Source organism: Typopeltis vanoorti, chromosome 24 (assembly GCF_054136105.1).
Source record: "Typopeltis vanoorti isolate ZY-2024b chromosome 24, IOZ_Tvanoo_1.0, whole genome shotgun sequence".
Classification (NCBI taxonomy): domain Eukaryota; kingdom Metazoa; phylum Arthropoda; class Arachnida; order Uropygi; family Thelyphonidae; genus Typopeltis; species Typopeltis vanoorti.
The window spans coordinates 9,758,712-9,776,270 of NC_143572.1; the positions used below are offsets into that span (position 1 = coordinate 9,758,712).

At 35.0% G+C, this 17,559-nt stretch overlaps 1 protein-coding gene across 2 annotated transcripts in view; it reads left to right on the forward strand.

Moving 5' to 3' along the window:
* Window positions 1–17,559, forward strand: part of Usp32 (Ubiquitin specific protease 32) — an 808,142-nt gene that overhangs the window by 486,138 nt on the left and 304,445 nt on the right. For both annotated transcript variants that reach the window (XM_090413901.1, XM_090413902.1), the window contains exon 20: window positions 513–651. In XM_090413901.1, coding sequence (XP_090270027.1) covers window positions 513–651 — 139 coding nt within the window. The remainder of the gene's footprint in view (window positions 1–512; window positions 652–17,559) is intronic.

Genomic DNA, 17,559 nt, shown 5'->3' on the forward strand with positions numbered 1-17,559 from the left:
TGACCACTGTATGCAATTGATTTCAACAACAGTAGACTAATAGAGATAGAGAACATGGGAATAGTTTGTTATAATAGATGGTTTTTGTCATAGTGAATTTTCTTTTAGAATATCATGGTACCTGTGGTGGGGCTATATTTGGGACTTTCAGTAGTTTATGGCAATGTTTGTGTAACAGTAGTCTATGGTGTGAATTATCGTATCAGTTACTTCATAGCAGTTACAACAGAGCATACCAGACTACCACCGCTTTGGCAACAAAATAGTAGTAATTTTATTAGCAGTTTTGTGTAATTGTAACCAATGTAGTGCTTATAATTATTTGATAAAAATGCCATCTGATTTATTTTTAAATAAATCAGATGGCATGCTAACAGCTTCTGGAAATAATGTATAATCTCTCTCATATTTGTGTGTGTACTTTATTTTCACATACTTTAGCAGTTGATATATTGTTTCTATTTTATTTATTGTTGATATATTGTTTTTATTTATTTATTTGTATATTTTAGGCCCAACTGAAAGAGGTGCAACAGGTCTTAATAATCTTGGAAATACATGTTTCATGAATTCTGCACTTCAGTGTGTCAGCAACACAAGACCACTCACTTTGTACTTCACTTCTAATAGACATTTATATGAACTAAACAGGTACATTGTGATGTGTGTGATGTCCTATAAGTCAATTTTTTTTCATGTGAGAATTAATATTTATTTAGAAAAATATAACAGGAAAAAGGTTGTGGGTTATGTTTCCTAACTTAAGTATTGGAATTTTCCACTTGTAACTAGTAAATTATATGGCATTGCAAAGTTTACTATTCATAAGCAAATAGCATAGTACCATAACAATTCATCCCTAAGCTGGTATGGATACTTAGACATTGATTCTCACTCATATTGATGTTTAGTAGAATAAAGACACATCTACAGATAATGACTAAATTTATTTAGTTATTAAATTAGTATGCGAATATTATACCTAGGTCACTTAGTCATCTTCATGGACATAAACACTGAGTAATATCGGGGCTGACACTGAGCAATGGGGGATAGGGCAATCTTAGGATTGTCCTATTCCCCACACCACATGGAGAGAACATTTGAAATGGGCCAGTCTCCATGTCAACTGGACCCAAGACTAATGGGATCTGTATTATTTACAGACAAGTCCCTGTTTTCTCTACAAAGTGATACAAGCATGTTCTGATCTGGAGACAACCAGGGATACATTATCATCCCTCTGATATCTGTGATAGGGACACTTATGGTAGAAGTAGTGTGATGTTGGATGGATGCAGTGACCTGTATGTTCTTTCTAGCAGAACTCTCAGTGCTACAACTTATATAGATGAGGTTCTGAACCCCTGTGTTCATCGGTATGCATGTGTGATAGAAGAGACATTTATCCTGCAAGACAATAATGATATCCTCATCAAGCAAAACTCATGCACCAATATCTTCAAGAAGAGATTATTGTATGTATGGACTGTCCAGCCAGTTCTGCCATTACTCCTATTAAGCATGTCTGGGATGCTCATGTTGCTGCTATCAATTCCCTTCCTCAAAACCTTGGGGAACTTATGATAGCCTTGCCAGAGCAATAGTTATTATTACCAATTGAGCTCCTGCACACCATTATAAACAGTATGAAACATCACCGTGAGCACTGTATTGTTGTGAGGGGGTGACCACATTGAGGCACTTTGACAGTCTCATTTTGACCATTGTCTTCATGTACCTATTTGTTACTGACTTTTTTCAGGGTATTTCTTTTACATCTCATATCATACTGCTTTTCACTGAATTGCATAAAAATTTATCATGCAGTTTTTGAGTTATTGTAACTTAAGAAACCAGTGTATGTTGACTCACACAGGAATATTACACTCAATTCTTTACTCTGTGCCATAATTTTATTAATCTAAATAAATGTGCTATAGAGTGGAATCTTTTTACTAGAAGAGTATGAAGGTGATGGTGCTTTCTTTTATTGAGATCGAAGGAGAATCTCTTGCCAGAGGCTTGAAGAAACTATGCAGGGGGTTTCTGTTTTTTTCCTCTCATTCAACAGCTTTTTAAAATAGGTCCCGGTGCAGTTTTCAACGGAGGAAATGTTTAACTCTCTCTCTCCTCTATGGATGCACTCTAATCCATAATTCTAACAGTCTTTCCATTTCAGAAATTATTTCTTGCTCTTTAAAAAGTGTAGTTGAGGAATCACTCACATTTTTTCCAGCAATCCTTTGTTCTTAGTTGTCATATTGCAGTGGTCCTAACCATGCTATATTTCTCACAAGTTAATACTAAGCCCTTGATTATGGTCTTTTATTATTGCTTGTTTTGTGGTTAAACTGATGATGGCCTTTCTTGATGCTTTACTTGCCGAACCAGTTTCCGAATATTGAGATCTCTTAGTTATTATTAAGAAAGACTCATAAAATTAAACCCATGGGTTTAATTTTGTGAGTCTTTCTTAATAATAACATAAAATTAAATTAACTTACACTATGGTACTGCAGAACATATAGTGGTGCAATAAACACGAGTCACACAATACTATCCCGCCAAAAAATCTAAAAATGAAATCAGAAGTCACTATACACAACCAATCAACAAAACGCTTGGAGAACAACTGACTGGGCAGCGGTGTTCCATGCCTTCCTCAACCAGTAATCATGCAGGCCTCACAGGAGTATCATGTGAACAATGCATGATGGTAAATGGAGTAGGCAACAAAGAACAAATGCATGTAGGCCAATGGAAGCTTTGACACTAAACGAAAAGACGTAAACTGGGTGTGACATTAAATGAGGTACAATTTAATACAAGTACTTTGTTGTACAATTTTTCTTTGATACCTAGGCTGTTCATACTGTTAATGTGTATCCATTGTACCATACAATTCACAGTTAAAGTACAGCATACCAGTAATCTGATGCACCAACATATGATAATTCATGACTTGCAATTGTCAAACAATGTTATCTCATATTGTAACCAAATGTAACTTATGTGCAACAAAAAATCAAATTGCCAAGGTTTCCATTTGAGTTTTTTGAAATGGGACACATCATTATCATTTTGTGATATTAGTCATCACATCATGTTTTAGTACACATGTTCACTTATAAGAAACAGTTGCTAGCTGTGAAATGTACTGTTTACTATGGAAAAGAACAACAACAACAACATTGGTAAGCTTTAGCGAGAAGGGGATAAAACATAAAGAAATAGGAAAATAAAGGGCCATTATTGGCTTAAACCACAATGCAAAATGATAGTATACAGTATGACAGAATTTCATGCCAGCTGGAGCATTGCCCAATAAAAAAGGCTGCTGTTGTTTTCATCAAGGAACTAGGACAAATAGAGAAAATTCAGGTACTGGAACAAATCCCAGAACACGTCTCGACTCAGCATCAACAGAGTTCAAGATTTGTACTATCAACATAAGAAGCATCAACAGAAAAGAATGGAACTAGAAGAAGAATTGGATAAGTACAGATCAATATAATAGGTGTGACTAACAGAAAGAACACAAAAACAGGTTATATGTTATATTCAGGGAATATTATATTTATTTATTATAATTAAGTTTATTAAAAAATTTAAAAATTATTTTAAAAAATGAAAGGGATAAGAAACGCTTGTTGTACATGTCGTCTCATTGTCCAGTTCTGCATTCTGATATTTGCCCACATAACTCTTCTTGAGTTTGCCTGCCATTTAAGAAGATTAGTCTTGTAGTGCTGAATACTATGGCAATAACAATCAGGGAAAAGAGGAAGTAGCCATAGTATTCAACACTACAAGGCTAATCTTCTTAAATGGCAGGCAATATCAAGAAGAGTTATGTGGGCCAATATCAGAATGCAAAACTGGACAATGAGACATTTCTGCTTATGGTCCCAGAGAAGGTTCTAGCAGGAAGAAATAGAGGAATTTTTTGATATTAGAGAAGGCAGCTGGCTCAATGAAAAAGTAAAAGTTGGTGTCCTTGTTAAAGATCTAAACAGCAGAATAGGAAATGATTACCAGACATCCAAAAAAAAAAATTTGGAGAAAAGTGCATTTCTAATAATAATGGTAAATGCCTGACTAATTTGTCCAAGTCTCATTGACTATGTTATAGTTGACAGTGATGTTTTCCACTGGATCAGGACACAAGGGTAAACTAAGGCTTTGAAATAGAAAGTATTCATTATTTAGTTTTGATCAGGTTAAAATTGAATTTCATATCGAAAAGAAGAGTGTGTAAGAAAGTTTTTAACAAATCATAGTTTCAGTAGCTTTCAGAGGTAAACTGTAGACTCAAAAACACAAACGTCATTCAAAAAAAAAAAAAAAAGGAAGGAATTTCAAAACAAGAACAAAACCTTCAATATTCAGTGGCAGTCCTGAAGAAAACATTAATTGATTCAGCTAGAGAGTATGTGGTGTGGTTGTCTGTATGGATAGAAAAATCAGAACTCCATGATGGACTCGGAAAGTTAAAGAAGCAGTGAAGGAAAAGAAGCAAGCATATCAAAAGTTCCTGGCAAGTAAGTCAGCACGTGCGCTTAGAGAATACCAAGAAAAATGCAAGAAAGCAAAGCACTCTGTAAAACTGGCTAAACAAAAGTCATGGGAAGACATGTGAACATAGAAAATAAATATCAGGAAGGTGACAGAATATTTTGGAGGCCATTAAAAAAGCTTAGAAATTGAGGAAAAGTACTCTAAAAGAAATTGGACATGATAAAGGTGACATTGAAATTGGACATGATAAAGGTGACATTAAAATTGAAGATAAAGATATTCTAGATGTTTGGAGTAATTACTTTAAAAGACTGCTAAATGAAACAAGCAGTGTCACCACAGTGGTAGAAAACTCCTAACAGGAATGCAGTCAAGATACATATCCACACTTGAAGTAGAAAAAGTTATCTAAAATCTAAAATGTGGAAAGGCAGCTGGAGTAGATGAAATTCAGCCAGAAATGCTCAAATATGGAGGTATAAAAGTTTTACAGTGGCTGCATTGCATAATTCAGAAGGTCTGGTCAGAGGGCCAAATTCTAGATGATTTGATAAGAGCTCTCATATAGTACCCATCTATAAAAATCAAAATAAAACTGAATATGAGAATTACAGAAATATATCCCTACTGAGTGTTCCTGGTAAGATTTATGCAAATATACTTGAGTAACATCCAAGAAAAATTGGAAGTAAAAAAAAAGAAGGTAACCTTGGTGAAGAACAAGGCTGGATTAGGGCAAAATAGAGGTTGTCAGGATCAGATTTTCACGTTGAGAAAATTTGCGAATATAACAAGAATTTGTATTTAACACGTTCGCTGCCAACTACGAGTATACTCGTATGACGCTTACCGCTTGCAACGAGATTACTGTACTGACCTTGAAGAAGTGAAAATGCTTGGCTTGTAGAGCTAGCATCAAAACTGTGTATTCTCATAGATGGTATATGCTCTGCACAAGCCAACTACGAGTATACTCGTATGACGCTTACCGCCGGCAACGAGATTACCGTACTGACCTTGAAGAAGTGAAATTGCTCGGCGTACAGGAACAGACTGTGCCGAAGTAGTGTGGCAGCGAACATGTCAAGTTCTGTAGATCTGGAAAAGTCGTATGAAAAGGTGCCAAGAGACAAGCTCTTCAAAATGCTATAGTTATGTGGTGTAAATGGGACATTATATCAAGCAATACATAGTCTAGTTAAGCAGTAAATCAGCAGTTAGACTTGAAGGAGGTATAGGAAGATGGTTTGAGGTAAAATCAGGTGTACGTTATCTCCACTGTTATTCATTATCTATATGGATCACATTACGAAAGAAAATGGTGTTAAATCTGATATCAAAATTGATCATGTTAATAATCTTAGCGCTGTACTTTATGCAGATGATGTTATACTTCTGAATAAAACCAGTACAAGTCTGCAAGATTAAATTGAATAACTGTCGTGATAAATTTTATGTAAAAATCTGCAATAAAAAGACAAAGATGGTGAAAATAGGTGGAAATTGCTAACATCAACTGTATTCTGATGGTGAACCTATACAACAAGTAAAACATTTCAGCTATTTAGGCATAATTTTCCATGACAATGGTAAATTAAATATGGAAATAGACAACAGAATTAGCAAAGGTGGTATGGTAGGAAGTCAGCTAAATAAATTTATGTGGAATAAGAAAGTAATTAGTCAAACACTAAATTAGCTATATACAAGACAGTGTTCAAACCAATTTTAACTTATGGATCTCAGAGTTGGGTTAGAAATAAAACACTTGATCAAAGAGTGGAGACCTCTGATATGAAAGCTCTTAGAACAGTGGTCGCGGGACTTTTTTACCTATTACCCCAAAATATATTTATGTACACCGACGTTACCCCCCTTGATTTGAAAGGGAGAAAATCATAGATTATTTAAATTAAAAAGGTTTATTGAATCTATTTATGTGGAGAATACAATTATAAATATAAAAAGTATAAAATAAATGCGATAAAATAAATTAATATCCTCATTATGAAACAGAAGGATTTGTTTGAAAACTTTTTCACTTCAGGTTTTGGAGAAATTATGTTGTTTTTGGGGTATTTTGATGTCGGAGCAATTTGAATAGTGTCCCTAGGGTCGAATCGATTTCTCTGCTTTGTTTTCATGTTCATTAGAATGGAAAATCCTTGTTCGCAAAGGTAGGTTGTTGCAAAAGGCAGCAACTTTTTGACTGCCTCCTCATGTGCAATTTTGAAAGCCTTTGCAGCTTTCAAAATTGACATCCAAAAATATGATAGATCTGCTTTGTTTTCAAATTCAATACGTGCTTCATTATTGGATCGAAGTTCAAGAAGTGCCTCTGCCAACCCTTGAGGCTCTTCTGTTACATCAGCAATTTCACATGTAAAGGGATCTACAACCCAACTGACAGTATGTGAATCAAGATCTGGAAAGTAATCAGAACCGCTCTTTGAGTTTGGTAAGATGCCTTATAACTGTATCCTTGATGTCCTCAAAAGTAATATTTTCACAATCTTCCAAAAAGGGAGCTATCTTGTTTTGTTCTGCTTTCTGTCTCCAATATAAAAGCTTTGATCCAAACGCTGAAATATTTTCTCTGGCTGAAATTATATTGTTGTTTTTTCCTTGCAATTCCTTGTTCATTGCATTCACATACTCAAAAATATCAGCTAAATATGCGAGATGTGCAACCCACAAGGAGTTTGTAAACTTATCTGCGAGAACATGCTTTTGATCAACCATAAAAATTTCCAGTTCGGTTTTGAGAGCCCACACTCGGTTCAGAACATTTCCACGTGAGAGCCACCTCACTTCTGTATGATAAAGTAGGTCTGTATATTCAGCCTCACCATATTTACATAATTCACGAAATAGTGGCGTGTTTAGTGCATATCCTTTGACAACCTTGATAACATCATGCATGACGGCTTCCAGTGCAGGTTCCAAATGTTTCACAAGCAGTGCCTGCCGATGGATCATACAGTGCTTAACTTCAATTTTTGAATTATTCTCTCTCATCAAAGCCAAAAAACCACTTACATGACCCAACATAGCTGGAGCTCCATCAACAGACACAGCAATGCAGTCTTCCCACTTTAAATTAACGTTATTAAAGTATTCATTAACTTTATTGAAGACATCGATTCCACGAGATCGCAACTCGAGAGGAGAACAAAACAATTCCTCTTCAGTTGCATGTAAACCTTTGTAGCAAACATACACCATCAGCTGCGAATTACTACTGACATCTGTAGTCTCATCAAGCTGAATAGCAAAGCATTTACTCTCTTTTATTGAAGAAATAACTTGTTCCCTCACATTTTCTGCTAAAATAGAAATTCTTTCTTTCACAACTTTTGCAGACAAGGGCACCGAATTTAGTTACTTGGCTTCTTTCTAACTACACATAATCTCTGCCATTTTCAAAGCTGCTGGTTTAACCAATTCCTCACCAATAGTATATGGTTTTTGTTTCGGGCAATCAACCAGGCCACTTCAAAGCTAGCCTTTGATGCTGAACATTGATCGAATGTACCTCTCAAGTTGCTGTCCAGTCTTTGTCTTTTGACAGACATTCCAAATTTACAAAGTATTCCCACGGTTTGGAAGACAGATGTGAGTGCAAATTATCCAAGTGTTTCTTCAATTGACTCTTTTTGAAAGATTCTGCAGTACTTTCAAACAGACAACACACTGTGGTTTCATTATTCCTTTGTCTTCTATTTGTGTAAACCCATAATTGAGGGATTCTTCCTGGTATATTCTTTTTCTAGTTGATGTCATCTGAAGGGATGACATCAACTTGAATTGATTGAAGGTTTTTAAAGTTCATTTAAATTTACGATAATTTAATTGGTAAACATGGCACTAAGACATGTCCTCAAGATGAAGGCAGTATTTAATTTAATTATTTTATTGACCATCAAAAATTAATCGAGCAAGGAGAAAATATATTAATCAAATTATCGAACTAACATAAAACTAAAATATGGTTAATAAATGAAAATCTTACACTTAAAATAGAACTATTGAAATAAATTAACTACTTAAATCGACTTAAACAAAGCAAAAACACTTGTCAAAAAATAAGATTAAGGTGGGTAATAGACAACTCACAAATAATATCTGTTTAGCCACTTGACAACACCTTAGCAACCAATTTGTTTGGAGTTCAGCAATGCGTGACGTCTCCTAAACACGTATATTACATTGGCCAGATGCAGTGTTGCCAGAAGAAAAATTTCTGTCGTAACAAGGAACGTGCTTTTTATATAATTTTATTTATGTCTATTGAGTCCTCATTACCCCCAAGAATTTCATATTTACTCCACTTGGGGTAATTTACCCCGGTTCGCTGACCCCTATCTTAGAAGATTAGTGGAATGAACAGATTGTTGGAAGTTTTTCCACTTTCACGTAGTACTATCAAATTATTCTCTACATACAGGAATTTGATTATGATGATGCTAAGTGTAAGCAAACAAATTTGTTTGCTTACACTTGGATAAAGGATTAAACCAAGTATATAATTTCTTAGTATCTTTAATTTCGAGTGAACAGATGTCAGCAATGGCAGTATCCCATTAAAAATGAGGATATTAGAAAGAACTTGCCATTATTGGCATTCAGGAGTGTGTTGGTAAAGCTAATCTCAGGTGGTATAGTCACTTAAACAGAATGGGAGATGAAAGATTAGCAAAACAAAGGTTCTTGCCATGTTGGCAAGAAAAAGATGCCGAGGAAGACCAAGATGTAGATGGATTGATACTGTAAAAAGCCCCTTAAAAGATAGAAATATAAGATTACTATCGTAATTATCCTGTACATATCAGGAATTTGATTATGATGATGGTTATTAAACTATTTTTTTACTTTTCAGTTTGTTACTTCTGTGTTAATAACCACAAATAAAAAATTGAATATGTTAATCTAATATTTTGCTTAACAGTCATTTTCACCAACTAACTTAAATATATAATATTATAATATTTTATATTAATATTTATAATATTATAATATTAATATTTATATTATAAATATATAATAAATAAGGATAAAGTAATTTGAATTGAGCAAGCTTTCAAATATTTGGACTACATACTCTGGCAGCACTTATACACGTCTCGTTTTTTTTTATTTAAATGCAAAATAATGGTCTCCCAGATGTTTGGAAGTATCCATACTTGTTTAGGTTAGGAATGTAAAGTAGTATAGGGAGATTCCTAGAATAATTTGTCACTTTTTGAATTATAGTCTTTTTAGGGTAATAGTTTTTCTGCATTTCTAGATGGAGAAAAATAGTATCCCTAAAACGATGTAGGGTCTCAAGCACATGGTCTCTCAAAATCCACTTTGTTTAAATCCACATATTGTTTCATAATTATGTAATGCTGGTGTGCAGAACTTTGTTTGTCACTGCAGTTCTGCTAGACTATTCATGATATGGAAATTTACGCTGGGATTGTATCCTTTACTACGTCTGCTGATAATTACTTTTTTCACCTTTTGATGTTGAAAGTTTTTCCACTTCGTCATACTATAAATTAAAGATGCCAAGAAGTTACCGTAATTTTCCGTGTATAAGACGATACTTTTTTCTTAAATTTTTAGACCAGAAATTGGGGATCGTCTCGTACACAGGTGGTAACCAGTTGAGAGACTTGCGGTTGCCATGGCGAAACTGCCGGTACCTTGTCTCTGTGATCAGGCTTCCGCCAATCACTAACCTTTATAAACTCTGTTGGTTGACATCATTAACAGCTGATTCTGATTAAACCAATCAGAACTGTGAAAGCTTTCATATGTCTGCAACTCATTGACAGGGTATTGACAATATTTTGAGCACTAGCCCATAAAAATGTCTGAAAATAATAAAAAAAAACGATGAAGAAAATGATATGCCCAGAACTGAGAGTGATGCATAATTTCTTAGTATGTATCTTAAAAATATTACCTAATTACTAAATATACTTTGAATATTTAAAAAAATATCAAATGTGTTCTGTTTTATGTTTAAAATATTGATTTCTTAATTTTGGGTTCAAAAATATAGGGTTCGTCTTATACACAGATAAATACAGTATATTCTTGGTTTCATCCTTTATCCAAGTGTAAGCAAAGTTTGTACATAAAGTTACTTCACAATTGGATTACTTTTATATACAGGCTAATGACTTCACATCATTTGCATAACTATCCCATAATGCAATGCATACATCCTTATGGTGTATAATACTATGCATTATGGGAAGGGCCACTACCCAGACTGGTTTCAACTTTTATTGAGGTCTCATCAGTGGGAGCCAGACCCAGAAGTGATATCAAGGCTGAAGTAATGCAGAAGCCATATTTCCATATACAAGTAGTCAGAAGGTATCACACCTTATTAATAAAATAATCTGGATGAGAGATAGATGTTGCAAGTTTTTTCACTTAGTTCTATTAAAAATTAAAGAAGCCAAGAAGTTATATTCTTGGTTTCATCCTTTATCCAAGTGTAAGCAAACAAAGCTTGCACGTGCGTCACATTTGCCTACACTTGGATAAAGGATGAAACCAAGAATATAACTTCTTGGCTTCTTTATTTTATAGTATAACTTATAACTAAGTTTTTACACTTTCAACATCTATCTTTAATCCAGAGTATTTTAGTAATAAGGTGTGATACCTTTGACTACTTGTATATGGAAGTGTGACTTCTGCATTACTTCAACCTTGGTATCACTTCTTTGTCTGGCTCCCACTGATGAGACCTCAATAAAGGTTGATACTGGTCTGGATAGTAAGGCAAATGATGTGAAGTCATTAGCCTCAATATACAAGTAGACCAGTGATGAAGTGACTTCACGCACAAACTTTGCTTGCTTACATTTGGGTAAAGGATAAAACCACGAATATAACTTCTTGGCAGCTTTAATTTATTTTTTATCTTCCTTGATTTATCCTTTAAAATATCTCATGTAGATTAAAATATTCAGTTTTTTTTTAGTTCTCTGTTGTTAATAAGGGTACATGTCAGTAAATGGATGATGATGATGTTAATAAACCAATCGATTTCTTTATCAACACATATAACCAACTCACAAGTAAGTGTAAAAGAACTAGTCATTTGGCTTTATATATATTCATAAACCCACACATAGAATGCTGTATGCATTAGACACTTTTCTAATTGCTCATAAAGAAATTACTAGTTTTCTAATTAGATTTGAATTCTTCAGTAGTCAGTGAAGAAGAGCTAGAAAAAAAAAAAAACAGTATGTTCATCATAAGGAGATGTATCATAAAATTATTAAATAATGTTATAAAAGACGGAAAATACGAATTTCAATAAATTGCATGAAACTGAAGTTCACATGAGCTTCCTATAAATAAACAAACAAAAAAAAAACATTGTTTGTTAATAAGAGAATCATGCAATCCATTTATTAAAAAATACTTTAAATTCTCAAGGTATCTAATTACTTATAAATAATTTTGGAATTGACTTAACTACATGATTGAAGACTTATGGAATAACAATACTTGAGTTATTCCATAACTCATTAAAGTGATATCCATTCCATCCAGGTCACTGATGACATAAAAACATATTGTAGAGCACACAGAGTTGTAAAGTTATGGCTTTTGAGTACCCAATATATTCAGTGTTTCTTCTGGGTGCACCCTTATGATCTTCATAAGGCATCGTTGATTGCCTTATGAAGATCATTTTTATTTATTTGTTTTTTGGAATACTGACATTTCCAAAGTTTTAGACAGTTTTGAGCAGCCATATTTATTTGGATTTGGAGTGCAGTAACTGATGTTAAGAATATGTATCAATTTTAACTTGTTTTTATAGAAAACTGGTCTTTTTTTATTTTTATTTTTTTATTATTTTTTTTTTAACTTTGGGAGATGGTATTCGAGGTGTGATCCATTAGTTCACATTTATCATAGCCATGACTTTTTTTGCTGATCTGCTGGTTTGACTGGCAGAACATCTTGCAATTGCAAAGAATTTTTAAAATTGATTTATTGACATTTCTGCCAATGAAAAGGTTAAACCTAGAACACATTAGTACTGTAGATGAATAGGTCTAATAAATGAACACTACTCCACAGATTAAATGTGGTCTTTCTTGCCTCTAGTTTGCAGTGTAGTATTAAACTGCCTGATGAATGTCATCTGCCATCTAAATACAGATGACTTTCTGATTGATTGAAAAGAGGAGCTGCTCTCTTCTGACTGTTACTGGATTCAAAATATTTATTATTATCATTATTTAAGTTGAGGGATATTACATCCCATATTGTTTCAAATCTTCCAAAAGTACTGAGTAACAGTAATTAGAATTAATGAATTGACTGACCTCATGAAGAAATGTAGCACGAACTTTTTCATGAGGAGTTGGAGTAAGAGCTCCAACAGCTAAGGCCGTCGCACAGAAGCCTTTGGCTCTTCATATAATTAGTAAATTATTATTATTATTATGTAACACTTCCAGGGAGTCCAAAGACTCATCAAGGGAGGACACCTACTCTATCTCTATAACTCACTGTTTCCACCAACTGCAACAAACTGCAACTACCATCATCATCACCACTAGTATTTTCATAGACAATCACAAACATCCATGCCCACAGCGAGATTCATACCTGCAGTTTGGGTGGAGAGCAGATATGCTGACCACTTGGTCAGCCAGCCCAGCAGAATTTACCTTTTTTGATATTGCATAATTGTTGTATTAAAATTTATCCTTCTAAAAATATCACTTTAATTTTTTAGTTCCCAAACTAGTGCTGTGATTATGTTAAGTCTTCATCATTAAAGCAAAGCTTAAATTTCAGGTTACTTGTCCATATTCTTTGTAGAAATAGCTTCAAAAGCAGGTGTTAAGTCTATGATAAAATTAGTTAGACATTGAAACAGAATGGGTTTATTAGAACAGGTAGACTCCGGTATCACCTGTGTAAAACAAGATTGATTTAGCCAAAAGCAAACAGCATTAACAAATTCATTTTAGCACTGTCATACCAGCAAATCAATACTGTGTGCATATTGCTTACTAAAAATTGCAACATCATTCAAAATATAGAGTAGTCCACACTAAAAAATATATGTAGTCCATATTTAAAACCATTATTTTATTTTCTTATTATTACTATTATTATTTTAAACTTCTGCAGTAAACGATTTAGGATGATGTTTGGTGGACTACTGTGACACTTATCTATCAATTAAAAACTTGGTCCAGATTCTTCATGTGGAAATAGCTTCAAAAGCGGGTGTTAAGTATATGGTAAAATTAGTTATATATTGAAGCATGTGTTTATTCATACACAGTAGAATTCAAACTTTGCAACCTTTTGGCTGCAAGAACTGTAGAAAAGCTATCAACTCGCTGTATCCACTTTGACAACAGACATAATGTTTTCATTTATCCACATATGATTTATTCCTGAATCATATAGTAAATGCTTATTCATCTTCCAAAAGTACTGAGTAACAGTAATTAGAATTAATGAATTGACTGACCTCATGAAGAAATGTAGCACAAACTTTTTCATGGGGAGTTGGAGTAAGAGCTCCAACAGCTAAGGCCGTTGCACAGAACTGAGGTGGAAGAATGAAACATGACTGGGAGTAGCAGTTTCAATGAGTATGCAGTTCAACTCTAAAGGGATGTCGAGCAGCTATTGATCGAGTTCCTGTAGATCTGGCAGAAATGGGAGGTATAACAGATGCTAGTTCTACTGAACAGTGTCCATGGAAGTATCTGTAGAACAGACACAATGCAGAAACTGATCTTCTGTGGGAAAGTGACTGAAGAAAGTCTTAAAAAAAAATGTGTCATTAATACCAAACTGCCCTTTTCTGAACAGCATCATGAATTTTTAGGGAGGTCATAGTGCACCATCTCAAACATAAGAGCAGTATTCCAAGTTTTGTCAGGTTTGGGATTTATACAAAGTAACAGTTTGGTAGAGAAGTATCATATTGGGCAGAAAAGGACATCAAGTTTTCTGGAAGCTGATGATGTTATATAAGTGATATGATTGTGCCAAGAAAGATTTGCTCTTGATTGTTCAGCATCTTCTGACTTGGATGTTCCGTTATACATTGGCTAATTTTCTTTCATCTTTTAAGAAAATTACTGAAATGAGTGACCTCATGAAGAAATGTTGTTGCATCAAAAAAAGAAATGTTGTTGCGGGAAAAAATAAAAAAAAAATTTTTTTTTTCCCTGCACAGTCCCTTAATATATGCAATGATATCCCTTTCAGGTCCCACAGTCTTATGAAAACTTCCAAATATTTCACATCCCTAAAGTTCCAATCATTCCCCTCTTTCTTCCCGGTTATATTTAGCATCTACTCCTCCTCCCACTCCCTGATATGAAATACACAAAATACTCATTGAATGTTTCTATTATATTTTCAGTTCTTGTGACCTATCTGCCATCGGCAATAACTGAATTTACTCTTCCATACTTTACCTTTGTTTGACTAGATATGTAACTTTCAAATTCTCTAGGTTTTTGCTTTACTTCCACAGATGTTCTCCTTTCATAAGTTGACAACTCCTTCCTCGTCAGACTCATCACTATCCTAGCATGTGCGTTAGACTACTCGTTCTTCTTCTGCCAAATACTCTCTTCCATTTTTAAAGAAGAGAATACCGTTGTATAAAATAATTGTCCCTAAACAATACCATGAAATACTTCTCCTTACTCATTCATATTCTGTCCTGCTTTTACTCATTAGGAAATACAAATGTCTCACACTAATAATTAAACTAACTAAATGTATTTAGCTAATTAGATTAATATGACAATATTTTGCCTTCTCACCATAACATCTTCAGGCCCAAAGAAATATATTGAATATATTGAGCACATCGTGCACACCACTAGGAAGCCAAACACAGACAGATTATAAAAGACAGACTCCTGCAGTCCTAACTTGCACTCTCTATAGGTGCAGTGATGTTGACAATTACTCAAGGTCTCAAAATGATGGTTCCCAGATTTTTGGTAATGTGATGCAGCCAAATTTATTTAAGTTTGGGGAATGTTGTAGTGCTGTGGTGGATTCAAGAAATAGTCTCCCTGATTTAAATCAGTTCTATATTTATTTATTTATTCTTATGGCAAAAGGAATACAGAACAACTACAAGTCAATGTCCAGTCTGGAAAGCCAATCCAAGGCCTCATCTGTCACCTTGTGGATTTCCTGTAGGCCACCACTGTGAAATTGGCGCCTTGGGCAGTCGTTCACAATATGAGTAATCATCTGAGCCATGGGAGAACAATCAAAATAAGGATAGTCTAACAGCCTCCATTTATGTAGTAGATAGCCACATCTGCCCTGGTTAGTTCCGATCCTGTTTATTGATGACCAAATCTTCCTAGGAAGAGCAAAACCAGACTGCAGAGCACAGGGATCTTCTACCAAGAAGCCGTTTGTTGGAAGATTATTGGGCCAGTATTCTCTCCACATGTCAGGTGTTGATTGCAGGGCAACTGAAGAGAATTCATCCATGGACCAGAGAGGCTTTCTATATTTTAGGCAAAGACTAGGTGGATTTATGAGAGTCTGGTGCAGCGGCAGGAGTGGGTTGCTCATTGCTTTATTAAATTCTTTAATCGAGGCTTGTCTTCTCCGTATGTTTGGTGGAGCAATGGTAGATAGCACAGGCAGCCAGGGGAGAGGGGTGCTTCACACTATCCCACTAATTGTGCACATGGTAGAGTTTAGCTGGGTGTCTAAAATGTTCGTGTGCACTTCTTTCCCAGAAAGAGGCACAACATTCTGCAGCAGAGAATGCGAGGGCTAGTGCAAATGACCTTAGGACTTCTGTACCACAACCCCAGGTTGTTCCAGCAAGACTTGAAATGATATTGTTTCTCGTTTTCATTTTGTTGGACAGGTTGATGATGTGCCTTTTATAGGTTAGGCTTCTGTCCAGGTTCACTCCAAGGCATTTCAGGTGAGCTTCGTGTTCTACCATTTTTCTACAGAAAGAAAGGTTGAGATGTCGATACGCCTCTGTATTGTTCAGGTGAAATACTGTAGACAGTTTTTGTTGGATTTGGCTTCAAGCACCACTGCTTGAAGTACTCTTCCAGGATGTTCAGGTCTGTGTTCAAGGTTGATTCCAGGTTGGCAAAGGAGGTAGATTGATGTAGGATCGCTAAGTCATCAGCGTATAGACTTGTTTGAGCTGGTATATGATAAGTCATACATGTAGATGTTAAAAAGCAAAGGGGGATAACACAGAGCCCTGTGGAAGACCGTTGTGGAGAAATCTGGGCCTGCTCTTTTTTCCGCCAATATGGACCTGGATCTTTCTGTTGGAGAGAACAGATTCAAAAAGCTGGAAAGTTTTTTTGCACCTTATAATATTTCCTAGCTTTAGTAGGAGGTCCCTGATCCAGACTGTGTCATAAGCTTGATGTTAGGTCAATGAAAGTGGCTCCAGATTTATGTTTCTTCTGGAAGCCTGCTTCAATCTGTGTTGACAGGGCCTGGACCTGGTCACAGCAACTTCTTCCTGGCCTGAAGCCAGCTTGTTCAGTCGGGAGTGCTCTTTCGATGAGTGGTGAAATTCTTTTAAGGAGAATTCTTTCTATTCTTGTTGAGAGGCTTATACGCTGGTTAAACATGATAACTAATATTTAAGGAATTGACAGCGTATACTAGAAATATAGATTAAATAAACTTTAATATATACTTTCCGATATTTCGGCGAACGTCACGTTGCCATCTTCTTGGGAACTTACTACAAAGACACGTGCACACAAGTACTAATAACAGCAAATGAGACTGAAGCTAGGAAGTTAGTGTTTTCCTAAAGTCCTGATGGTGCCCTCTGGCGTGCTATATTGGTAGTTCTTGGCCTTTGGGCTGAAGTTCTTCTGATAAAAGTTTCCCAAATTTGTTGAGGTTTGGCATGTTCCTAAGGGCCGAGGCTGATTCCATGAATAGTCTTTCATACTTGAACTTGCTGCGGTGTATTACTGTGGCTTTCTTCCATCTTATTCTGTGGCGAGT